Below are 25,551 nucleotides of genomic sequence, written 5' to 3' on the forward strand. Positions count from 1 at the left end.
ATTTGTCTTATAGGTGCTTTATGAGTGTAAAGGGATTTGATGGAAATATATTTTTTCTTACATTCACAAACATTAAATACATAATTTCACTGAGTGGCATTAAATGTTTGTTCAAGGCGAAATCAAGCTGTGAAAACTGTTGTTGTAAACACGAGTCACGTGATGGGGGAAGACCAGGGCATCATGTGACTTCCTGTAAGAGTAAACAGTCTTATTGTAACTGCTTTATGTCAGTGAAACAAACTTTAAATGAGACAATGGTATGACTAACAAATGCACTTTGTGTATAAGCTGAGAATGAAGGTGATTTTGGTAGTGCAAGCAGTTTGTTTTGAAAAGAAAAAAAAAAAGCTCACAACCCACTCACCACCATGAAATAACTGCATCATGGGCAGTGATTAAGACAAGGAACTACATATGGGGTAACATCCTGAACAGCAGTGTCTCTGTCATGAAACGACATCTTTTGCTGACCTTAACTGAAATCAGCACTGTCCACTTCCTCTCCCAACAGACTGAAGCAAGCCAGAAGTGAATATCTAACAACAGGCCGCTGGCCCAAACGCTGGGAGCCATGCTCCGTGCCAGTCAGAGAGGCTGCTTCGCAGCGCTTGCTGTGACCGTCCAGCTGCTTATCATCGGCCAGCTGCTCTTCGCCCTGTTCGTGTCGGGCGGGCGGTTCCTGCTGACCGAGGACGGCCCCGTTAGCCCTTTCCAGGTGGAGGCGGACGCGACACGGCGCACGCTGCTCGTCGTGAGCCTGTACTCCCCGCTGCCGCTCATGCTGTTCGCCTGCATGGCTTACCTGTTCGCCGTGCGCTGCGAGGACAGAGGGGTGCTGCTCTTCAGCGTGCTGTGCCAGGCCCTCGCCGGCGCCCTGATGCTCGCTGGCGTCGCCACCTTCCTGCAGGTCTCCTGGCGCTACGTGACGCTGGCCGGGCTGAGCGCTGCCTATTACCTGTGCGTGTGGGCGTGCGCTGCGATGGCTGCAGCTGCTGCTCTGTCCTGGAGGAGCGGGGTGCAGTTCACGAGCGGGACGGGGTGCAAGGGGCACCCCAGTGAGACGAAACATGCAGCAGACACACTCTGGAAACTTATGGGTTAGAGGTTTTGGCTTGTGGATGCTGCATGTTCTTGTGAAACTGGAAAAGCAACGAACACCCTACTCTATCCATTTCTGTTTTCCACCATGCAGGTCTACTTTCAGTAACTGTCTACCTCATAGTGAATTATCTTCCTGGTTTCAGGAAGATTTAGTATTTCTGCTCATGTTGTCTTATGTTATTTCAAAATAATGTATCTGGACACCTTTCCAGATTCCATGCATTTATAAAGAAAAGGTCCCTTTTCCTTAAAGTAACTGTGAATTTTGTTACAGTGATTAATGAAAAGGGGTGTTTGCACTTTATGTATTTATTCTCAATTAGATGTTTATGCACACTATTAATTTACATGACATTTTGCTTGGAGCATTAAATAAACTTTATTAACCACACATTGCAATTGCTGTTCCCAATGAGCACATCCATCCCAGTGAAAGTAATGATGCAGGAAGGGTAGGAAACCATCCACCACAAGATCTATACAGCAAGATCAGAGCAGCATGGATGCAAGGCACCTTTCTCCTTTGCGTTACATTGTATTACATTAACTGTGAAATTCAGATTGTGGAAATTTCCCCTACTTTACGTACAAGGGCCAGTACTATAGATTTAGTGCAGTATCAACAAGAACACAGAACAAGGCTCCATTTATGAAAATGAACCCGTTATGGTCACGTTACTGATACGAAATATTGATCTCGTCTTTTCTCGGATGATGATGAGCTTCTATTGGAGAGTACATTGTCATTACCCAGGTAACTGCAATTGTGGCCACCTGCAGTTTGAGCACAGAAGCTTTTCTGGTTGTATCTCTGAGCTGTGAGCTGCTGGAGCAGGAGTCTCACGTGACACATGTCAAATGAACAACCAGACTCTTTGACACAGAATGCGCAGGGACATGAAACCCATCTTCAGGCTTCTCACATCCTATGCATGTGCAGTCCCCACTTCCTGTTGGAAAAAAAAACAGGCACGCAGGACCTGCATTTCCTCACAGTCGGGTTCTACTTCATAGTGGAGGTCCGATTAAAGGACCGCACGTCTCTGGGTCTGCCTCGAAAAACGGGATCACGGGTTCAGGTGAAGAAGATTTCCCGAACGAGCCGGAGAGCATCTTCGTCCGAGCTGCCGTGTGAAGCGTCCCCGTGTCCTGGGTCCGGCGCGCCGCCGCGATTATTGCGCTGCCCCGATGCGTGCGACGCACCTGTTGCACCGGTTCCCACAGTCACGGGCGGGGGGCTTTCTGCGTGACCGCCGCGTTCCCGCGCCTTGGTGACGCCGTACGGCAGGGTCGCTGCCTCCGCTAACTCCTCCAGGTCGGTCTCAGAGACGTACGTTCTGTCCTGAGCCTCGCAGTCTGACGATTCCTCCTCCACGTCGGACACCGTGACCCGTTTCCTCTTTTGTTTCACAACAGCCCCCACCGCCCTCACGCTAGACCCCCCCGCCTTTTTAGACTCGGTCTTACAGCAAACAAATGCAGAGATTTGAGTATTATAATCAAGTCGACTTAAAAAACAAACACAAGAACATAAATATTAAAATGTACCATCAACTAGAATAAGTCCACACTCTCAGAGGAAAATATAAAGATTTTAATAAAACAGGACAAAAATACTGTCGAACAATTAGTGTTACTAAACTTGGGCGGACATGGATTTAAACTCATAACCCCATGACACTTGCCCCACAATAATGTAACCTGCGCGTGCGCACGACGAGTTTACACAACTATATCACTGTAAAAAAGTATCCATCTGGTTCATCTTAAAAACTTAAGTTCAATTGCTGCCTTACAGTTTCAAGTAAAATTGGATTTACTAATTGTTTCAACTAATTATTCATTGAACTGACATAAAAACCTGAGTTGGAATACTGAAAACTCATAGAATTCAGTTAAACTTTCATAAATCATTATGTTAAGTTGAAGTAAATAAAAGAAGTTACCACGACTTATCGATAAAATCGTTTTTTTAACAGTGTAGAAAGAAACTACTTGTTATATTACAATCACATTATCTGTACCAAATGGGGTTACGTTTTGGCTCTTCAGCACGAAATGTATACTGCAGGAAGATCTTGCTGTTTTATCTCAAACTTACTTTGTTTTCACGGGTTTCAGTCTCACGATCGCCGCCGCTTCCGGCTTCGCGGAGGAGACCCAGCGCCGTCTCCACAAGCTCCGCTTCGTTCATGCAGTACAGCGGCACTCTGCACACAGACAAACCAAACGCTTACGAACGAATTCACAGCAACAACACGTCCATGGCATTGAAGATGTGCTTCATACACCCCATGCCACGGTCATATCAATGGTGTTATTAACCAGCCGTCTGCGCGAACAGCACGGTCTCGGACTAACCTCTCGAGTCGCGTCTTTTTCGTCTTTCTGTGTGGTTTAAAGCTCGTCTCCTGCTCGCTCTGCTTCACGTCTTTCTTTAGCATCCATGACGGGAGATCGCGGGTCTTATCTCCCATATCCGCTCATTTAAACACTAGCGATGGCATTGTCCAAATGTGACTTCATGTGTAAATTGTTGGTTTTCTTCAGCTCCAACATCCGTTCATATTTTCAGTTGTGTTTCCGGGTGAGAGAAGCTAGCACCACAAAGATAATACCTAAAATGACTCTCTAATCCATCGCAGTGCGCCCTCTCTTGGATGGGAGGATACTATAAACCCTTTCACGTAGATTACCCACCAAAGAGGTATCATCAGCGAGTGTGCTGAATTCGGAAAGATATCTATTCAGTATATAAATGGCATGACTACATGAAAATATTACTCAAGTTATGTACACATTCCACAGTAACACTTGGTTTGATGCATATCAAAAATCACCCCAGGATTATTATTCTGATGGCTACCAATTCAAAGATTCATTGTCGCTGTCACAGATGAACAGAGAGATGGATATCCATTTTAATTTCCGTCTTCATTATTACCGCTGTATTCGCAAAATGAGCCTTTAATCCTTATGTATTTAACTGGATTTAACAGATCTCATATCATTATAGAAGCTTCCAGACAGGTAAACTTGCCGTATAACCTGCGTTTGAGATGAAGATACTAAACGCCATAGCGAGCTCTGTCTTGAAAATCAAGTCATTTCCAAGACATAAATATATTGTTTACCGTTTACTAATACGCGGTACAGAGCAAAGGATGCATATGTACATCAGGATGAAGGCCGGGGTCAGGAGTGATGAGCTTTAGGGGACAGAGCGCTGTCGGCGAATTTCGACCAGCCGCTACATCATGAGTTTATTCAGGAGATGAACGGCTGAATGCTTTTATCCTTCAGAACCCTTCGAGCTCACGATGGGGGAAGTTGTATAAATAAACGCAGAGACATGGATTTATGTAAATGCCTTCTAGTGCTTAGTCTTCCTTTAAACCTCCATCCACCGTCATCATAATACTTTTTGTCAGCCGAGATATTAAAGATAGGAATGCACACTCGAGAAGAGTGAGGAAAATTGTGCAATCTGTAGGGGGCTGCAGGAGCTGTCTCTTTGGATTATAACAGATTACTTAATAAGAGAGGGAAATGCTCAATGCACATACTATTTATACTCTCATTATAGGGTGTAAACGACCAAACGACACATTTGTTGGAACACTTACCAAAAGTTTCTCCATTTACTGTAAGCATTTTACTGGATTATGAAGTATTCCCTTGTTCATCTAAACCCCCTTCTCCCAACTGTCATAACTGATTCATCAACTTGGCATGTTAGAGAGAAATATGTCTTAAATGGGAAGCTGTGTTTATCCTCATGGGTCTGAGCAGTTTCATGTAAAAAAAGCACCAAGAAATGAATGAACAGTGTGTCTAAAATGAATACTTTAGACTGCGTCAAGATTTTATTTGACATTATTTTAGAGTATCATACAGTAAACAAGATTTCTGCAAAAGTTAATATATTCATTGTGTTGCATTTCATAAAAATAGTTGCTCACTTACAGTCTTTGTGACTATTTAATAATACATTGAATCATATTTATAGAGATACAGCTGTACAGGGTAAATACACAGCTAACACTACACAGCCATATTGATCTTAATGGGGTTTATGAACGTGCCATCTTTCACATGTTCACTTGTATTTATTTTATTCGTATTTTTATATAAAATGACAGACAGCTGGCAGAAAACAGCTCCAATAAGTGAAAGCTGACAACTGTTTTTGATGCAGAGTACAAAATACACTAAACCTCTGCCTTCTCCGTACACAGAAGTCATGAGAGCAAGAAGAATTCAGGAACGTGCACTACACTACAGAAGCGCTGTTCAAAATGGGATGAGAACGTCGGTATGTCGAGAGTTACACAGAGTTTCCATGTAGGGAGCTGAAGGAAAAAGGCCTTGTCTCTCTCGCTCTCTCTCACTCCAGTATAACATGGACCACACACTCTTTCGGCCATCCTCTGCTGGTATTTGTGCTTAGAAAATATTCAGTTTTTCCCAATTGTATTCAGTGGTTGCTGTTTTTCATAGTGGTACTTGTGTGTCAATCATACAGTCATATTTTTTTTTTCACAGGAGAAACATTTGTCCTTCTCTGCCTACCCTTATTAGTGCAACATACAGAAAACTACCTACTGCAGACTGGAGCAGTGCTACTGAGGGAACCATTCAGATTAAATTCGCTTACATTTATTTCTCTGTGTCAAAACAAAAGTCCTTCTCAATTCCCTTGTCTTTGTGTACAATGAGCTGTTCTACAGCAACAAATGAATTCATCTTCCACTTCATCAGATGACAGGATACAGTGGGGCTTACCTGTGGGTCGGAAAGACTGTGCACAGCTACGCTTATTTGTAAGGTGATGACCCAGTCTTTAAGTTAATTGGATATTGTAGATAACAGCAACAGATTTAATCTAACACAACTGACAGTGCCAGTCACTTTCTTTAAAGAGTTCTAAATGATTACGGTAAGGTAAAAGAATCAAACAATGCTTATCCCTCGAAGATGTAGAACTGTTTCTTGTCCATGTCGATAACAGCAACAGATTTAAGTTTTGAATTATTAATTAGAGGTAAAAATGATGAAAAATGCATGTCCCTCTATGATATATAACTGTATCATATCCATTCCTCACAATGAGTGCATTGAGTTAAGACACAATAGTGTCTCATAGCAACACAAAAGTGACACAAATGCAGTCAAACACAGAGGGAACTACATTCACACAGGCAATGGAAGTTCCTTCCCATATTGTCAGGAATGATTTGTGTGGTTAACGATAAGGGCAAAGTCATACACATATACTAGTCTCTTTCGGCAAATGTACCATCTGTGTGCCTCTTTTCCACCTTTTTGTTGAACATCTGTCACACAGTTGTTGTGCCATGCAGCTAAATAATCTTTTACTCGGGTCAATCACTGTTTAGCACTGGATAATTACCCACTATCATCACAGGGTCTGAAGGCACCAGAGAAGACCTAGCTAGCACATAATCACAACGCTGCGAAGGCGGTTGTAACTTTATGTTCATCCTACTATTACATCAAGTTAACATAGCGCTAATGTTTTGCTTTCTGTGCTGGGGATTACCTGCACACGTGGTCCATCATTTCTTTTCTCACCACTGCTCTGCTACACACTGATCTGACATTAAAGGTTGTGCTATGAGTCTCTGGAGTTGTACAAAAAGAAAAAAAAACTCTAAAAACTGCACCACTGATGTTTGACCAGAGAGGGAGCCGCAGAGCTCTTCGGGCACCATAAAGTCAAAGCGATCAGCAAATTATTTTTAAAGTGTAGCAAACCACAACCCTCCTTCTCCTGTTCACCCTCACAGGAGAGACACGCAGGAAACTTACCTGTAGTTCCAATCTGTGCGTAGCTGCAATGACCTACCAAATCCTCACTAAGACACAATGATTCAAATCCACATTCACACATGGTCTTAATTTCTTCACTCCTCCTTCCGCAAAGAGGCAGGGGGAAACGCAGAACAAACTCAACAAGACCTGCCACAAACAATGATCTTCAAACAATAAGATTTTTTTTTGGTGCAACTGTGATCTCATGAGGAGACAGCTGGAAGGGACCGGACAACTACCAACAAGGATGAGTGTCTGGAAACACGTATTACAGCATATCAGGAACAGACATTAGAGTCCATCGCAGCACTACCGCACTTTCTCAGCATTTTGAACTAACGACCTATTAGCAGCCCTGGTGTAACTGTGTACAGTTTTCAGCTCGCTCTACGAACTCAGACATCAGACTCCGGCTCAGAGCTCTGTGACGTCTTTGTCACCACCGTGTGAGACCATAAGGCACTCTGCCCCATCCATATCCCATAATCCTCCGCTCCATTTCCACCCATGCGAGACACACCCCGCCACAGTGGCTTGGTTCAAGAAAGGGAGAATGGATCTCCTGCAACACAGAGAGTTGACCTTGAGCGCTCGTGCCCAGGTAAATCTGTCTTTTAGGGTTTCGTAAGACAAATCCACACCGACCTGAACTGCAGCCACAGGAGAGACACATGATGGAAAGATGGATCTTTTAAGTACTGTGTTCTGTTAAATAGCTCATCTAACTTGTATGTCTCAAAACTACCATTAGCCCATGTAGGTATACTTTGAGATATTTACATATTTTTTCACATATTTATATAATATATCTATATATCTATATTATCATATTAATGATTATTAGAGATATCTTTCATGTCAGTGCTATCTCAGTACAGTTTTATTTAAGGCAGAGTATCTTGATGAATATCCTCTTTTGTACATATTTTGCTGTTTCATTCTCTTGCTTGGAGACAAAAGTTTGTGTCAGACAAACCCCTTCAACATTCCTGTTTTTCATAAAATAAATCCCATTACATATAACTGCTGTGACAACCAGTCTTGGCATACTGTCAGTGGTACATTGGTTTTGTTCACTGAGGGGCTGCTGATTGGCTGTCAGAGCAGCCAGTAGTGATTGGTCAGGGATCACCACGGCAACACAGCTCTCCACTTTCAGGTGAAGTTCCTCTGTTTGGGCTGAATGTCCCATAAAGACCCCCATCTTGCTACACACATTGTTTTTGTTTCTGATTTTTGAGGTGGATGCTTCCAGTTTTTTAAGGTGGTGGGTGTAATATCTTAAAATAATTTAAAAAAAACAATATAAATAAAAAATGATTTTTTTTTTTCTGTAGAACCACCATGAAGTACTTCCGCTTGCGTCTGGTGGTGGCGGGTGACGTGGTGTGGGGTGGAGGCGGGCCTGAGCAGGCCTGGGCTGCCCTGTTCTGCGGTGGCGTTTACAGCGTTATCTGCTCACAGTGGAGGCCCCGGACCGCAGGGTGCTGGGCAGCTTGTCAGACCCGGGAATCTTCCAGGGCCCGGGGGAGACAGTGGCCTTTCGGGCCGCTGGGACGCTGCTGCTGGTGCTCTTGGTGGTGGTGCTAGCGGGGCGACCCTCGCCGGATGCCCTCTCCGTGTCCCTGGGGCAGAGCTCACCTGGGTAGGCCCTGCTGCTGTCCGGGTTGCCGCCATTGCTCTGGGCGCCTCCATTCACATTCAAGCTGGCGCTTGCGGCCTTGGCGCCCCTCGGAGACCGTGCCGATTCCCTCTTCTCCCTGGAGGATACGGCGCTGCTCTCTCCGCCCGTCCTCTCCTTGGACCTCCCCCTGGCGGTTTTGGAGGGTCTGGGCTCCCCGGGGTGCTCGCTCTGCACCCCTGCGCCCTCTGGGACGCCCTTTTCCTTCGCTCCGCCGCCGCGCTGGGTGGACCGGCCACCCTCTCTGTGTTTTCCCCTCCCGCTCCTGCGGTGCTCGGCCGCGCCGGCCTGCTCCTTCCTGGGGCTCTGGCAATGCTCCGCCCTGCTCTCCAGCGCCGCCTCCGGGGAGAGCGGGTGAGGGGGGTCAGGGGGCGGGGCCGGATGGGATGATGGTGATGGCATGGTCAGAAGAGTGTCGAGGGGCGGGGCTACTTCCGACAGGCTTGGGGAGGCTGTAGGGCGAGCATCCCAGGGGGTGGGGCTGTCTACTGGGAAACAGGGGACACGGTTAGCGAGCTCTGCCACGCGTCACTGACACAGTGTCACTGTCACTCCACCCCTCACAGACACCGCACGCTCCACACTGCTACTGAAAACACTGGGGAAACCTATATTTACCAGCCTGATCCACTAATTCACCTGTCCTGCAGAATGTTCCGGTAAGGTCTCTTTACAGACCACAACTTAACGAGTGCATTATTGGTTTCTTTCCTTGGCAACACAGTCTGAGTTTGTATCACTCATTCCTGGTCTGTGTGGACTACACTTCACCCACTTCACCAGTGTTTCTACAACCACTGATGCTACTTGTAACTCTAAGACAACTCTTGGGGAGATGTTATTATTTAAAAATGATCAGCTGAAGAAAGCAGCAAGAAGAAACTTGAAATAAAAAATCTGCCCTCTGTGGCCCTCTAGGAGCTGGGCTGTGTAACTACATTAGAATCAAAATCAACGGACCTCTTTTGAGCTGTTGTTGAAAACTCTGTTCTCTCTCAGCACCAATGAGCTGTGGTCTCAGGGTCAAAAATCCCGGTGCCGAGACATGCACCCGCTCTTTGAGGCAGAACTACAGAGCACCTCTCCTCTTGATCTCACTCAGGGGCTTCAAGGTGCATTCTGCTACACCTCTCGCCCCTATAAAATCATGCACAATGCCGGTTTCATTTTTGCACAGAGACTCATTGGAATTTCACACAGACTCATCCTGCTACCCATCATCCTTGGCGGCACGCATTGAAGCGACACCTGCTCTATGGCGGTGGTGCTGTGCCCGATGGGATTGCGGTTTCAGCGCTCTCTGGGCTCGGGGACCTCTGTGATCATGGCACCCGGTGCTAATCTCTGCTGTCACCTCGCATACGGCAGTGCCGTATGGGCACTCCACGCGAGAGACAGAGAGAGCCAGGGACGGGTGAGCTGCCATCTCACGACCCGCGATGTACACGCAAGGCGGCCCAGCTCCGCTGTGGCGGCCAAACGCAGGTTAGGAACGCAGCTCAGGCTGTGCCTCTCAGCCAAAAGCGGTTTGTTAAGCAGACCTCACGTCGTTCAGAGGAAGCCCTGACAGACTCACAAAATGAGGATGCTCTCCAGCAAAGTTCATTAAAAAGAATGTGCTGTCGTTATTTTCCCTTTCTCTCTTTCCCTCTCTGTCAAGAGAAGTCTGCTCCGGGCCTCGGGGCTATTCGAGCCCAGCTCTTAACGGCTTGATTAGAACTCTTCTGTTCTTCTCCTTAAAGAGCACGACATGTGCTTCAGAGGAGCAGACACTGCCGCGGAAAAAAAAAGTCTTCGTGTGTCGTAAAGATTCAAGGTTTCAGCTCGTGTGCTCGGCTCTCACCAGTGGAAGATGCTAGCTGTCAGCGCGCGATAGAGTGACATAATAAGGAACAGGGAGGACAGAGTTAACTTGATATTGCAATGCCTCCTCACCGCAGTTCAGACTAGTTGAGGGTGTTTGCAGAGGCTGGTCTCTGTTTGCACTGCTAAATTCAATGCCACATCTGAAATCTCTTTCTATAGAAAAAATGACATAAAACGTACTCCACACTATTCCTAGCAGACCTGCTTGGACACGTTGGCATGTAAAGGCTTGTCCAGGGTCAGATCCCACAGCGGATTAAAGACCTCCCGAACCACAGCTCAATGATCGCTTTCCACACACAGTGTTTGCAGCAAACCCCCCCCCCAAAGCTGTTCGCACAGAAATCCGACAGAGCGAAAATTAAACCTCTGTGGAAAAGATAAGCACAGCTGTGCGTGAGAGAGAGAGGAGAGGAGAGGAGAACAGCCATTCCCTGCGTCTAATGCCTTAAGACCTGCCTAAGTGATCTCCTTGCTGTTGTGTTGCAGAGGGGGCTTTGGAGCTGTTGCACAGGACCCGTCCCTGTGTGTTTCTCCTGCTGAGGGCAGGAGCAGCTTGCCCTGCTGTGGAACTGGGGAGAATCTCTGCAGCGCTACCTTTCTGTACTTGTGAGATGCTGAAAAAGTTGCGAGTTTGAGAGCAAAGCACCGTCCGCCCCAGAGCCGCAGAGCTGATCAATATCCACTCAGCGGCTCAGAACACGTGGGCTTAGAGGCCTGCAGTGAAGATCCCTGAATAAACTCACCCCAATCTCCTAAGATGACTGTAAGATAACTCAAATTTCACAATCATCCTCCTGATGTCTCTCTACTTGCGTAGCGGTCTGTGTTTAGCCTCCAGCCTCTTTAAATGTATGGTGATGCACCGCATCAGTGCAGATGCACATGCGGACAGGAGAGTATCGTTTTTACAGCAACGTCATGTGAGCTGACTGAATGCCACTCAACACCTATTCACAACCAGCGATGGAGGAGGAGGCTACAGCACAGAGTGCTGGATATTATCAATTAAAAAAAAACAGGCAAAACAAATGAGTGATGATTGCGCAGGTGAAATGTTGGACCTAAGATGCTAGGGATTGTATGAAACTCTGCCCCCCACTGGACATACAGAGGATAGCAAAAAGGAGGAGGAAGAGGCTGAGTGTTTTGACCAGAAAGTCTGAGAGAGACCAGAGGTCAATCCTAGAGGTCACCCTTAAGCATTCAGTGAGGCCCAAGGCACACTGATGCTTTGGGAGACAGGTTAAAATCACTATCATTCGGGCACGGCTTCCCTCACCTTTAACAGTGAATGGTACCATTACAGTGCACAGTCTCACAAAATGTCTGAAAACTGTAGGGTCACAGTTGGTAATCCAGGTATGAATTCTCAGAAATGCAGTGTACTCAATGACATTGTCTCAACATGAAAGCCTTGTGAAGTTGTAGTGCATGTATGATCAATAGTGTTTGACCGCATTGTTGACAGATACATTACACTTAGTCAGATGGGAGTGTACAGGTGTTGCCTGTTATTATCCTCCTACTGCTATTCATCAGTACCACACTCAACAACACTGAATTAAAATTATCACAGTCACCCTAACATATTTCATTTATTCTGACAACCTTTTATTGTTCTTACATTTTTACATATTTTTTCTTCTTCTTTCTTGTCCTGGGCAATTTGGCTGTCCTTCACTTTACTTTGTTCTATATTGCAGGCCAGCACATAAATAAGGAACAAGACTGCCTCTACCTGATTGGGTAGCTATTTATGGTGGTTTTTAGGATGTTGTTTCCTTACTCAAAGTGATGATCAGTTTCACCTTCATTAAGGGCATAATTAAATTCTGATTTTTGAAGAATTTGCTGAATTTATGCTGGGAGCCTGCCTTTCCTCACCATCCAAATTGAAGGCTTAAGGGGCGGCATTGACCTAAAGTTAACCTAACAACCCCACCCCCCCACCCCATCCCCAACACACACACACACACACAAACACACACACACACACTACCGTAACATACATACCACACCCCAATTTAACAGCACACACAGATGAATCAGCATTAGAGTGGTAAGAATGCATGCTGATTTTTACAAACCGTGTCTTTAGAGTGGCCCATTAGGAAGAAATATGGAGAGCCATGCTTGTCACTTTTCATGCACATGGAGAGACTGGAAGGTACCATTCCTAAAGGAAGGGGAGGAACAGCCTAGACCAATCATTAGAGTTAAACCAGAGGCATCGAGACAGATAGATACTCTACTGTTAGTCAAGATGAAAAGAGTTACTGCTAACAAAATTTACTACAGACAAGACATTCTAGTAAGAGAGTGAAATACTATATTAATGTAAAAGATATGGATAGTTTCATATTAATATCAGCAGAGAAGTTTAAATTCTATGTCATTGGTCGTCTCTAAGCAGGAAAGAAAGAAGTTGTTAGGGGTAAGTTAACCCTGCTGTTTTACCCGTGTGTACAAGCAGTGCACTGCCCCTGTAAGAGCTGAATAAACCCAGTCTGGTGTTCACATTGATTAAAACACTGCATAGTGCTAAAATCCATCCACCTTATGCTGAACATTAAGGGATTATCTGCATGATCCTACTTAAGGCACATATTGTGCTGCATAACCTTCCCGTGCTACATGATGAGACTCAGTCTAGAGCAAAAATCTCAAATCTACGGCCAGGCAAGTACTGTAGATAGCTGGGAGACAGCTATCAATATCCACAGGGCAGACACAGAAACGACACAGTGCAATCATGAATGAAAGGCAGTACTCCAGACACTGAGCCCACGGCCACAGTAATGACCTCTGGATAGTGCTGCTGCCTACTGTACAGCTGACAGAAACCATTACCTGTGGTACGTTACTCAAATGACTTTAGCACAAAAAAAAAAACAACAAAAAAAACCTGAGCTCATTTTCGCATATGGCTAAAGATATGGAGGGAATACATATGAAATCAGTCAACGGTAAAATACCAGTTTAGTTAAAAAGGACTGCAAAACAAGCAGCCCATGAAAATTCCACCACAAAAGGGAGAGCAATCACACTCAGGCCTCTATTCGAGAAAGAGCCATTACAGTGAGCAGTGCACTGCAGCTAAAGCAATCTCCCACACATTACAGTAATTCAGAGATCAGCGGGTTATTGGAGAGAAGCAAGCGAGTGTGAGTTTATGATTGAGTTTTCCTGGAGCTGTGGTCCTTAAAAGAAGAGAATTTCGGGGGATTCTGGGGACACCCACCATACTCCGGGACCTGGCCTGTCCCCCTCTTCAGCAGCAATCGCACTCTGCGCCCCCCTGATTTGATCAGCTCGATGGCTCGGGCGTGGGTCATGTCCCTTGTGCTCTCCCCGTTGATCTCGATGATCTGGTCCCCCACCTGTGTGCAGGACAGCGAGTGTAAGTGTAAGAAAGACTGGTCTCTGAATCCTATGCAGAGAGGGTAGGTATCACCGAGATAGCCTGGTCTGTATAGTCTATGCCGGGGGTGTAAGTATCACTAAGATGAACTGGTCTCTCATGAGACGGGCTGGTCTTTAGCACAGATGCAGGTAGTGTAAGTATCACTGAGACAGGCTGTTCTACAACACCGATACAGGGAGTGTGAGTATCACTGAGACAGGCTGGTTTCTAAAACTAGTAAAAGTATCAGTGACATGGGCTGGTCTCTAAAGCCAATGCAGAGCGTGTGTCACTGAATGTCACTGAGTCTCTGAAGTGGGCAGTGACCGTATAGTGGCCTTTGGAGTATGTATAGGTCAATGCTAATGCTGTGGGATGAAAATTTAATGACTTTTCTAATTAAATATTAAATATTGTTTCATATACAGGGTTCTACACCATAAAAACACTATTAGCACCACAGGCTCTCAATATTGTTTAACGCATGAGGACTGGTACACTATGATGTTGTTTATTTTCGGACCAATCAGCTGCAGGGCCTCTGCGCTCAATGGTCATGATAACATAGCCACTCATGACACAAACATCAGCCCGTAAAATGCACATAGAGAAGATTAAAATGGATGCCACTCCTCAGGGAGTGCAGGGCTGTCTTCTGTGTATTCCAGTCATCTTAAAATGACTTAGCAGAGCTCATCAGAGGCCTGATTGTTTATCAGGAAATTGCTTAATCATTACTTGACTTGAGGAAGTGATGAGGGTGCATTGATTTTATTGATACAGGCTTGAGGATACAGAGCTTCTGTTTTTAAACCATCGCCTCTTTCAGACCTGAGGGACGATGCCACTGTTGATTCAGGACACCAGTACTTATGAATTTATTATATTTTTTTTGCTAAACAATGCCACTGAACAATCAATTAGCACTTTAATTATTTACAATACAGTGTAATTATTTTATCTGGATTAGAAATGAATGTACAGAGTGTCATTTTTCATGTGGCTAACCACTCAGAGTGATCAATGTGAATCCATAATTCATCTTGGCTACCTCGGCGAGCATCAGTGTTAATTAATGCTAAGCGATTGTGAATGTGTGTCAGTCACGATTAACTTTAGCCGTTTCTTCTTAATGTCATTTGGACAGAAACACAGCTGCCGTGTTCTCCTGAGAATAAGGGAAAAGGGACTAATTAGCTGCCCTCCTGCTCACTCATCTGTGCTCTCTGTGATCTCTGGTACAAGCTCACAGGGAAGCTTGGTCTCCTCTATCTGTGACAACGCCTCCATATTAACCACATATCTGGCTCCTCCTTCACTTTCGTCCTCCATGCGCCTTTGAGTTGGGGATTCCGGTAACAGGTGCAATGAAGCTCCAGTGTTCCATTTCTGGACTGGCTCATAACCATGATTCTTTGTTCAGCTGGATGGAACTGGGCGATAGGGCGACCTCTAATTAAGCGGGCTGTGGAAAATGGGCCAGAGCGCAACCTATAATTATGGGGCTGATGGAGAAGGAGCGAGGCCTTGACCTCTAATTAAAGCGATAATGGAAAGCAGGTGAGTGACGATTTATCAATGGGGTTGATGGGTGGGAGACAGGAGCTGACGGGCTGGTCAACGTGACATAAACGAGAGCACCCTAAGGATGAAATCGGAGTGAGACGGGCACGTGAACGTGTCCGGCTGGGAAGTCGAGACGTCTTCTGACATCAGGAGGCAGGGTAACCTTTTGCATCCCCCTCAGAACAGCGTGTGCGTCACTTATATGGGACAGGCCTATTACATGTGACGGTGCCAAATGGAGAAACCAATTACAACGATAAATGGAATGGTCCACCATTAACGGCAGGCAATTTGAGGGTGGGAGCGGAATTCAACGGGCGACAAAGGGCAGGTCATTAAGTGTTATTACACTAATCTGAATGGAGGTGGGGTCCAGGACACAGGAGCCATTAATCCTTAAATACTCACAGGGGGTTATTCATAAGCACAGTCATCCCCAGTCCTTGCCTTTCAGCGGATGGAGCAGCGATCACATATAAAATGCGCACTTCATTCAATTAAGTGAATCATCTAATGATGTACATCTATAACTTGAATATGAAAATATCCTGAGAACACGTCAGACTTTGAGGTTAGCATTGGCACGGTGTTTCCCTAACACAACAACGTGAAGAACACTTGCGAAGAGAGCTGATAAGTATAACTTCCCACCATAATTCACTTTACCTGAAATTATTCTGTTTTAATCACATATTCTCCTGACTTTACTGTCATTAACAGTATTTAGACAGAACAAAGTTGGCTTTGGTATTGACGACAGATCGGCACACTGTTATAGCATCATGAGAAAAAACATGTCTGGAGTTGGACTTTCAATTCAGAGACTTCTTCTTCATCAGAGTCTTTTTGCAGGGAAGAAGTGACTTTAAAGAAGTGATTTCTTAGGGAATAAATCACCTGTAGCCCCTAGCACAGCTGAGCACAGGAATTCTCTCAGCCCTTCATCTGCACGCCAGTCTTCTCAGGGAGCGGGGCTGCAGACAGTATTTACCACACTGCAAGAGTAACGGCCCTCAGGGCACCCTCAAAGGAGCTATCTCTGTCAGCAGCATCACAGATAAACACGTACAGTGCTCTGCCGTCAATGAGGAAGGGAGATCAGGAGAGATACAGGAGGACCGATCGATGCATATCTTCAGCGGCACTTCGATCTCTTTACGACAACAACCTGTTACCCACTCACACTTTATCATGCAGCGGGACTGGAAGAAATCTGCATATTAGCGATGATTAGGCCACAGAGTAACAGGGAGCCATCCGCGTTTCACAGTCCGAGGCAACAGAGAGAAATACGGAGCTCCCTTCATGTTACTACTGAGACAAAAGCAGCCTGCTAGGGGCCACTAAGTGTTGGTCAGAATGACACGAAAATGCTAACAATCCCGTAAGCTAAAGCGTGTACAATTTAAGAACGCACTCAGCATGTAGCCCTTATCTTGGTACATAATGAGCGGTTGAAATGTAACATAAAATCTCTGGCACTCCGAGAGCAGAGAGACATAGCCCTTCAACAAGTCTTTTTAAGGTATCATTTATGAGGAGTTTTATACTTTGCCATGAACATCATGAAACTTGCAAAAGTTGAAGCCTTTTCTGCAGGAATGGTAGAAGACGAGCCTTGATCCCTTGGTCCTGAGTGTTGAGAGAGATGCATGTATTATTTAGAACAGGAGGAAAGTATGGAGAGTCTTTCTGCAGCCTGCATCCCAGCATGGCCCACAGCTGCTCAAAGTCTGCAGGTTCACAGGCCAAACACCTTCCAGCCACCCCATGTAAGAAAATGATATACTGAAAATATATTTTAGAGCATATGTATATTTTTTAGCTGAATCAGGATATTGAAAATATGTAAGTGTAACATATTGGTGCTGTTTTGGTATATTGCAATGTGTTCCTGATTTGCATGAATATATCATAAAAGTATTTACAATATTTTGTATGCCTGAACAACATATTGCTCAATACAGAACATATATTTAATTTTCATGTGTTTGCCGGCTGAAGGAAAGAATATCAGGGTACGCCAATTAAACTGATAAATATCTTGTTAATCTCCATGTGAGCAGAGGAGCAGAGCATGCTGGGAGAACAGATCTGAGTGTTCGGAACAGGAAGTGGCGTCAGCGCACCCTCATCCTCCCGTTGCGGATGGCGGGCCCATCCTCTGCCAGGCGCAGGATGAACAGGTCCATCTTGTACTCCCTCCCTCCCCGGATACTGAAGCCGAACCCCTTCATGCTCTTCTCCAGCTCCACCGTGAAGTAGTCAAAGTCCTGCAGAGACACAGGCAAGGCACAATGCAGTTAGGATTAAATACACCTCAATATAAAGATCATGTCTGTAGTATTGGATTAGGATCAGCAGTGTTACCTGTAGCTGCCTGTAGTCTGGGATTAGGATCAGAAGTGTTACCTGTGGATGCCTGCAGTGTGGGATTAGGATCAGCAGTGTTACCTGTGGCTGCCTGTAGTCTGGGATTAGGATTAGCCAAATTACCTGCGGCTGCCTGTAGTCTGGGAGTAGTATCAGCAGTGTTACCTGTGGCTGCCTGTAGTGTGGGATTAGGATTAGCCAAATTACCTGCGGCTGCCTGTAGTCTGGTATTGGGAACTGCCGTGCATCGGGGGAGTGTTGCCTGTAGTCCATCAGAGGCGGGTGCCGGTAGTCCAGTGTGGGGGGCTGTCGGTAGTCTGCTACAGGGGGGTGTCTATAATCCACAGGAGGCTGTCGGTAATCCGTGAACGGAGGCTGGCGGATATCCGGTTTCACATCCTGCCGCGCTTTAACCTCTGACCTGTAGCTAACAAACAATGAAAATTAAAAGACGACCCTGCTGTGGAATGCCTGAATACCCTGCTGACGTTACTCTAAACTGTTGTACTGTACTGAAAAGTGGGCAGGTGGAGAGTAGGGGCAGAAGTCATAGGGTTTTGGAATATTTTTACTTCCTGTCTTGAAGCACAGGTAATTTGCAGGGGCATCCTTCTTGCTGAGGTGCTGAGGAAGCATAATTTATGTAGGTATATCTGTATATTAGAGGAAATGCAGCAGTCAATCACATCATAGCAAGAGGTAAAACAAATTATGAGAGCCTGATCACCAAGAATTAATTTAAACACCAATCATTCGAAATGCATAAATCCAAACAGCTGGCGACCCTGAAACGCTTTCGAAGCTTCACAGCATGAAAAATATGCATCTGACATGAACATTCCCCCAGACTGCGCAGGATAAAAATTTACTGTCATTTGAAGGCGCAGCAGATGTACATAATTCAGTGCTGCATCAGAGTTAAGTGATGTGACACAGCAAGCTGGTGAGAGCGGGACGGTGTGGCTGTCTCTCAGGCACTCTCAGGCACTCTGCTTATCCCAGTCAGGAGAAAAACAAGTGACCTGCAAAAAGAGCTGCTTGAATTATATCTCACACCTAATCCTACAAGCTTCAACCAACAAGTACGGACCCAATTGTATACACTTCACTTATAGACCAACAAAGCTGGACCTAGCTGTACGCACTGTCTAAATCAACAAGGCTGGACCTAACTGTATGCACTGCCCGTCTAAACCAACAAGGCTGGACCTAACTGTACACACTTCCTGTGTAAATCATCAAAGCTGGACTCAGTCGTGCACACTTCCCATTTAAACCAAAAAAAACTGGATCTTACTGTGCACACTTCCCTTCTACACCAACAAGGCTGATTGGAAAGTTATCTGGGCCTCCAGCAGGATCATGTCTTACTGTATGGGCCGCATACCAACGCCGAGGGGACAGGGACGTTGTGGTAAACTGAGAGCTGGCCGTTCCGTTGCTGTACCTGCTGTCGTGGCTGTAGAGCTGGGGCGGGGGGGCAGGCGTTGCGGTGATCTGGGTGACTGGGCTCTGCTGGGTGACTGTCCCGGGCTGGGTGACGGGGCTGGGCTGAGTGACCGGGCTGGGCTGGGCCACAGGGCTATGCTGCTGGGCCATCGGACTCTGCTTCTCCGAGCTAGCTGCTGAAGGAGGGCTGTTGAGTTCTGTGACAGACAAAATCCACCAAAATCCACATTTTAGTGACAGACAGTTAACATATTTTCAGGTTTTAGAGTAGGCAATACAGATTATCTTTCACACAGAGTATCACTGATAGCTCTAAAGACAGTGGCTAACACAAATTACTCTATACAGAGTGGCTGACACACACGCTCTATAGAGAGACTAAAACACACTTCTCTTGATAGAGTGACTAAAAACATTACTCTACTGTACGCAGTGAAGAGGCTCACATATTCCTCTGTACAGAGAAGGTGGTGACAGGTATTATAATAAATGTTGCTCTATACAGAGAGGCTAACGCACACTCCCTCTACACAGAGAGACTAGCAGAGACTCCTGTATAAAGAGATGGCCCCGGTCTCACCTTCCTGGGGGACGATGCGCAGGGTGACACTGAGGCCGGCGTCCTTGATGAGTTTGACGATGTCGGCGTGGGGCATGCTGATGATGGACTGGCTGTTCACCGCCAGGATGCGGTCCCCAACCTTCAGCTTCCCGCAGCGGTCGGCTGGGCTGCCCTCGATGATGCGGCCGATCTTATGGGGCACAGCTGGAGACAGGAGCACAGACACACACACACACACACACCCAGACACACACACACACACACACACGTGTGCACATATGAGTATGCACATGCAACCAGACATACACACGCACACACACAGACACACACAAGCACACACATAAGAGCAACCACATACACACACACACAGACACACACAGACACACACATATGAGCAGAGTGAGAATGACTGGGCCTCCAGCACTTGTCACACTTCAGCATGTTCTTACATAAGGCAATATAGTGTCCGCATGAGTGTGCAGTGAAAAATACACTGAAATACACTACAGTATACCTAAGACCTGACAGACAGACACATGAATACATTCATAATTGAGATGAGGAAGTGAAAGCGAAAGATGTGCTACATATTTCATTGTGGCACCAGCCTCTATCTGTACCCATTTTTATTCAAACTGGGCCTCTGTGAGTAGCACCTCTATGCAACAGCTGTATACAGACAAATGGCATGAAAACCACCAAAGGCATTATGCACCTTTTTCTCTGTGAGGCCTCTAAAATATAATTCCACACACTAAAAATCACCGCAAAAGCAAATGTTGTCAACACGATGTTCATGAAGCTGAAGCATGAAGCTAACACATTAATAGTGAACTTGGATCAGTTTTATAGAGCTTGTGAACACTTGGTAACAGTGAAGCTGGATCCATTTTAGAGGGCTTGTGAACACTCGTTAACAGTGAAGCTGGATCAGTTTTAGAGAGCTTGTGAACACTCAGTAACAGTGAAGCTGGATCCATTTTAGAGGGCTTGTGAACACTCATTAACAGAGAATCTGGATCAGTTTTAGAGGGCGTGTGAACACTCACTGATAGTTGAGCTGGTCTCTGGTCGGTTTAGGGAGCTGATGATGACGAACCCGAAGCCCTCGTTCTCCTTGCGGTGGATGATGACATCACTAGTCTGCAAGCTGTGGGAGACAAAGCCCTCCGGGGGGGAGGAGCCCATTGCAGGGGGCGGGGCACTGCTGGGGTTGCTGGGAAACGTGCCCGATGCAAAGTCACTCCTTGGAGAGCTGTGCTGTGTGGACACAGAGCCAGGACTCCGGCCATTCTCAGGACACGGCTCACCTACAGGGGGCGATGGAGACCCTGGGTCAGCGAGCAGGAGTGTGGAGTTCAAAGAACCTTTGAATACAAGGTTTAAATCCAGGCAGGGCGCTGCTGGTGTAGGCTTTAAACAGTCATTTTACTGAAATTACTCCCAACCAAAATCCACCTATATCAGATGTTTCCAGTATATATATATACAAATATAAATAATAAATAATATAAATTAATTAAAATAAATTAATATAAATAATATAAACATTTAAATATTCTAAACCTTGACAGCCACCTCTTGATGAAATATGCTGAACAGCAAATAAATGGCTTCTTAAATTCGCAAGACAGCCAACATCTGACAGCCAAAAGCAGAAATTAGTCTCTTTAAGCCAGTCGAAATCATGAACAGACACATCTGAGCGATTATCAGCCATTAAGACTCAACAGAAAGCCTGTTCTGGAACCCGGGAACACAGTGCACTGTTCCATCTCCCACTGAGTTCCTTTAATCAGAGCGGCGAGACAGAGGCGGAGAGCAGACGGCCTGTTCGCCACGGCGGGGGCGAGTCACAGCGGGAGGCGATACCCACGGCTTAGACACAGAGAGGAAGGGCGGTCCTGTCGAAGAGGGGCGGGGCCGGCGGGTGTGGCCATCGCAGGTGAGTTCTCATCAGCGTGCTGCGGAGAACGCTGCTCAGGTGAGCCAGCTTGCCCGTCACCACCTCTGCCTGCACTGTGTGTTGGTCAGGGGGGGAGTGAGCGGGGTCGAACGCTCTGATCAAGCCCCTCCCGGGAACCCCTCACTATGTAAATCTCATTAGTTAGTTTACTCAAAGTTAAACTCACAGTCACCTGACAATTGTGGGTTAAGTGCCTTGCCCAAGGGTACAGTAGCAGTGCCCCAATGGGGAATTGAACCAGCAACCTTTTGGTTATGAGCCTTGCTCTTTAACACTACGCTAGACTGCTGCCCTGTCCTTCCATTCCCTCTCAGCAGGATGGTAACAGCGGGCTATTCCTGTCTCTGTGATCCCAGTATGCATTCCTCACCTGTGGGCTGGACTCTCCTCCTCACCGTCATGGTGACCTGGCCGTTGCGGGCGGCGGCGTGCATCAGGTCGATGACGTATCTGTGCGTCTTCCCCGCCACAGGAATGCCGTCCACCGACACCAGCTCGTCCCCGGGCCGAAGCCTCCCGTCGCGGTCCGCCGGACTCTTCTCGATGATCGCCCCAATCAGGATCTGCGCACGGAAAACCACAGTCAGCACACGCGCCCCACGGGGGTCAGAGGTCACGGCGCAGGTGTGGAGGGAGAATCCACACCTCAGCGTTAAGGAAAAGCTGTGAGCAGAGAGAGAGAGTGTGCCTAAACTAATCCTGGAAGCGTGTGCAAAACCAAGGAAACTGCATATGAGGAGAAAGATGGATTAATCTACTGAGTATCATTACTTTTACAGTGTAGGAGTCCCAGAGATGCTGACATGTTAGGGCTCTTGAGGAGGAGCAGGTACTCTGCAACACATTACATTACATTACTGTCATTTAGCAGACACTCTTATTCAGAGTGACTTGCATAGGTTACAATTTTTACATGTTATCCATTTGTACAGCTGAATAGTTTACAGCAGTACCCAAGGTTACAGCAGTAGTGCCCCTGTGGGGAACTGAACCAGCAACCTTCTGGTTACAAGCCCTGCTCCTTACCATTATGCTTGCTACACTGCTGCCCCATTGTAACACATAGTTACTCTCAGCTTCCATGACTCTAATGTATGCAGAGTAGAGTGTGAAGCAGATAGAGCCTCTCCCTCCTTTTCTGTCTCTCTCTCTCTCCCAGCAAGCGGACGGCGTGTGGTGGGTTAGTGAGTAAAAGCGACAGGTCTCGAGCCCGTCCCATACGAGCCTTGTCACAAGTCTCCAGACTCACAGGCTGTCCCGCCTCGTCTCCCCCCAGGATGCGAAACCCAAACCCGGACTTCTGCCTGCGCAGGTGCACCTCCAGCTCCTGGTACTCCAGCCCTGCTGCTGCTGGGGGGGGGTTAGAGCAGAGAGAGCGCAGAGGGTGAGTCAGATGGCATGTCCAGACACACTCGGTACTCTTTCCCTCAGGGGTTAACGTGGGCGTGGCCAAGCTTAGCTCCTCCCCGGTGTAGTGTCTGCACGGGTCAGGGTGTGTGGGAGCGAGCGGCAGGGCGGAGCAGCGGACAGGACACCAGCCGCTGGACCTGAAGGGTGTGGGGTCAAATCCTACGCAGGTTATAGCTGAAGGACACAGGATGGGTATGATGGAGGGTTACAGACACTGTAAGGGTGGTTAATGAACCTCTGAGGAGAAAACGAATGAAGCAAAGATCTGCTCATGCAGGAGACCCTGTAGCTGCGTGGCAACCAGCTGAACAGACAAAGAGGAACAGATGAGCCGGCCTGGGGGCGGAGCTCTGGCATCAGGGCTTTTTTCAGGCTTGTCCTTTAGTGTCACTCCACCCACAAGGGCAGAGATCTAGATCTGATTCACTGTGCTGGATGTATTCTGAGCATGACACAGACACACGATACCCTACTTTAAAGAAAATGTCAGTCACTGTGAGCTGAGCTGAATTCTCTCTCTCTCTCCTCAGGAAATCACAGTTAGTGTCCAGAGAGAGGACCTTGTTCAGCTGTTCAGAGCACATGCAAATACTCACTAACCTAAAAAAGAGCTTCAGCTTCATGAAAATCGAGCAGATTGCTGTAGTGACAGAGCAGTTATTATACAAACAGGACGGCGCTGATTCACACATTAGACGCATGCAAAACGAATGCTCGGAGTCTGTTAATGCAAACAAAGAGAGACACACAAGAACCAGAAAACAAAACAAGTCCTGATTAGATCTTGAAATGTTTCCATGGAACAAGGGAGACAGACAGGGGAGGTTGGTACTTGCCAGTAGAATCCATTCGAAAGCTGGTCTTCGGTGGGCCTGGCTCTGAATGGAGAAATCAAGGAAGCGCTGTGAACAACGAGCACTGACATTTCCTCAGCTGGTCTGTGGCATGCAGGGAAATGACTGCACCGGGTAATATTATTCTGCACCATCAAACCAATGCATTCTGTTTTGAGCTTTCTGAGACTATATCTGTGAAAAAATCACACTTTCTCATTGTAGCGTGCAAAAGTAGGCAAAACCTAAAATGAAAAATACACTGAGAGGAGATGACTTTTTGATCCCAGAGCAAACAACGTGAGTTAAAATCATTATTTCCAGGGGTTTTGAGATTACAGAGATGGATGCCATTATCTGAGTGATTTTTCATCAACATATTGACCATATCCACATAAAGGGTACTTGTCTTTCACGCATCTCAATCCTGTGCCTGGTTCAAACAGGTACATTAAGTCCTTTTATCTATTCTACATCCAAGACAAATCCATTTGGCCTTTGTGCTTTACAGTTGTTCAGGCAATTCTTCCATCGCCGAGCGTAACGATGAATGAACCATGAAACAGAACGGTGACACAAAGAGACCGACACAGTTCTTACCACAGAACCCACATACAGAATTAGCAACATAATATTGTATTTCTCCAGTGCTGTGCCCCACTGTGTCCTTCATTCTGAATGCAGATGAGTGGGAATTGCTGGAAGGACTATTCCTTTGCCAAATGAGGTCACATGCCCAAATCGGTTTCTATTATTATGGTCTGTATTCGTAATGCTGTGAAGTGCGCTATTCAATTCAGACCTGCTTCCACAAAACAGTAGGTTGCCGGGTTCCACACTTAGCACAACTTCTATGTTACTTTGATAACTTCGCAGTGTAGAAAATTTAATGTGATGACTCTACACTTAGACCTGGATTCAATCAATATTTGCCCTTGGCATTCACTGAAAAATACATGCAAGTGTTCCCTTTTTCAATAAAAAAACATGTTTTCACTCATTCTGCTGACGGCTGAACTCACTGAACATGTTTGTGAAGAATAAAAGCAGTTCCTGCAAATTCCGAGTCAAAGTCAAGAACAAACACTGACTGAATTCCACCCTGAGTCTTCTCACTGTTTTAAAAGACCACTGTTTGTTCAGCATGGTAGTAAACCTCTCAGTGACCTGACATGGAAGACAGCCGGGAGGAGGTTGTGTCACAACCATTAACTGTCAAATGAGCGTGCAGACAGCATCCCCTAAAAACACAACTGCACCCATTACACTCTCCTTAAACGCAACCACACTGCTCACTAACCACCCTTAAACACAACTGTACCCCTCATTGTCTCCTGTCAAACAAATCCCCACCACTTACAATGACACCTCAAGCCTTTTTATAGAGATCAAAACTAGTGTAGAACCAAAAATTGGACAGGATTAATATTTTATAGCATAGTTTTTATATAACATTTTTCACACACAATGTGTGAAGATGATCCCACTTCACTAACACAG

At 46.2% G+C, this 25,551-nt stretch overlaps 2 protein-coding genes across 2 annotated transcripts in view; both read right to left on the reverse strand.

Annotated features, from left to right (window-relative positions):
* Nucleotides 1–1,181: 1,181 nt before the first annotated feature.
* si:ch211-127m7.2 lies at nucleotides 1,182–3,662 on the reverse strand. Its single transcript, XM_036518242.1, has 3 exons — nucleotides 3,466–3,662; nucleotides 3,206–3,314; nucleotides 1,182–2,566 (listed from the first exon to the last, which is right to left on the reverse strand). The coding sequence occupies exons 1-3, from the start codon at nucleotides 3,579–3,581 to the stop codon at nucleotides 2,180–2,182; spliced, it is 612 nt and encodes a 203-aa protein (XP_036374135.1). The 5' UTR covers nucleotides 3,582–3,662; the 3' UTR covers nucleotides 1,182–2,179.
* A 4,144-nt stretch (nucleotides 3,663–7,806) lies between these two features.
* Nucleotides 7,807–25,551, reverse strand: part of magi2b (membrane associated guanylate kinase, WW and PDZ domain containing 2b) — a 162,697-nt gene continuing 144,952 nt past the window's right edge. The window contains exons 13-22 of the mRNA XM_036517545.1: nucleotides 24,055–24,096; nucleotides 23,058–23,149; nucleotides 22,179–22,371; nucleotides 20,892–21,152; nucleotides 19,861–20,046; nucleotides 19,279–19,477; nucleotides 18,039–18,258; nucleotides 17,588–17,731; nucleotides 13,731–13,869; nucleotides 7,807–9,105 (exon numbers count right to left, since the gene is read on the reverse strand). Of these exons, the coding sequence (XP_036373438.1) occupies nucleotides 8,390–9,105; nucleotides 13,731–13,869; nucleotides 17,588–17,731; nucleotides 18,039–18,258; nucleotides 19,279–19,477; nucleotides 19,861–20,046; nucleotides 20,892–21,152; nucleotides 22,179–22,371; nucleotides 23,058–23,149; nucleotides 24,055–24,096 (2,192 nt within the window). The 3' untranslated portion in view covers nucleotides 7,807–8,389. The remainder of the gene's footprint in view (nucleotides 9,106–13,730; nucleotides 13,870–17,587; nucleotides 17,732–18,038; nucleotides 18,259–19,278; nucleotides 19,478–19,860; nucleotides 20,047–20,891; nucleotides 21,153–22,178; nucleotides 22,372–23,057; nucleotides 23,150–24,054; nucleotides 24,097–25,551) is intronic.

This window comes from Megalops cyprinoides, chromosome 23, assembly GCF_013368585.1.
Source record: "Megalops cyprinoides isolate fMegCyp1 chromosome 23, fMegCyp1.pri, whole genome shotgun sequence".
Classification (NCBI taxonomy): domain Eukaryota; kingdom Metazoa; phylum Chordata; class Actinopteri; order Elopiformes; family Megalopidae; genus Megalops; species Megalops cyprinoides.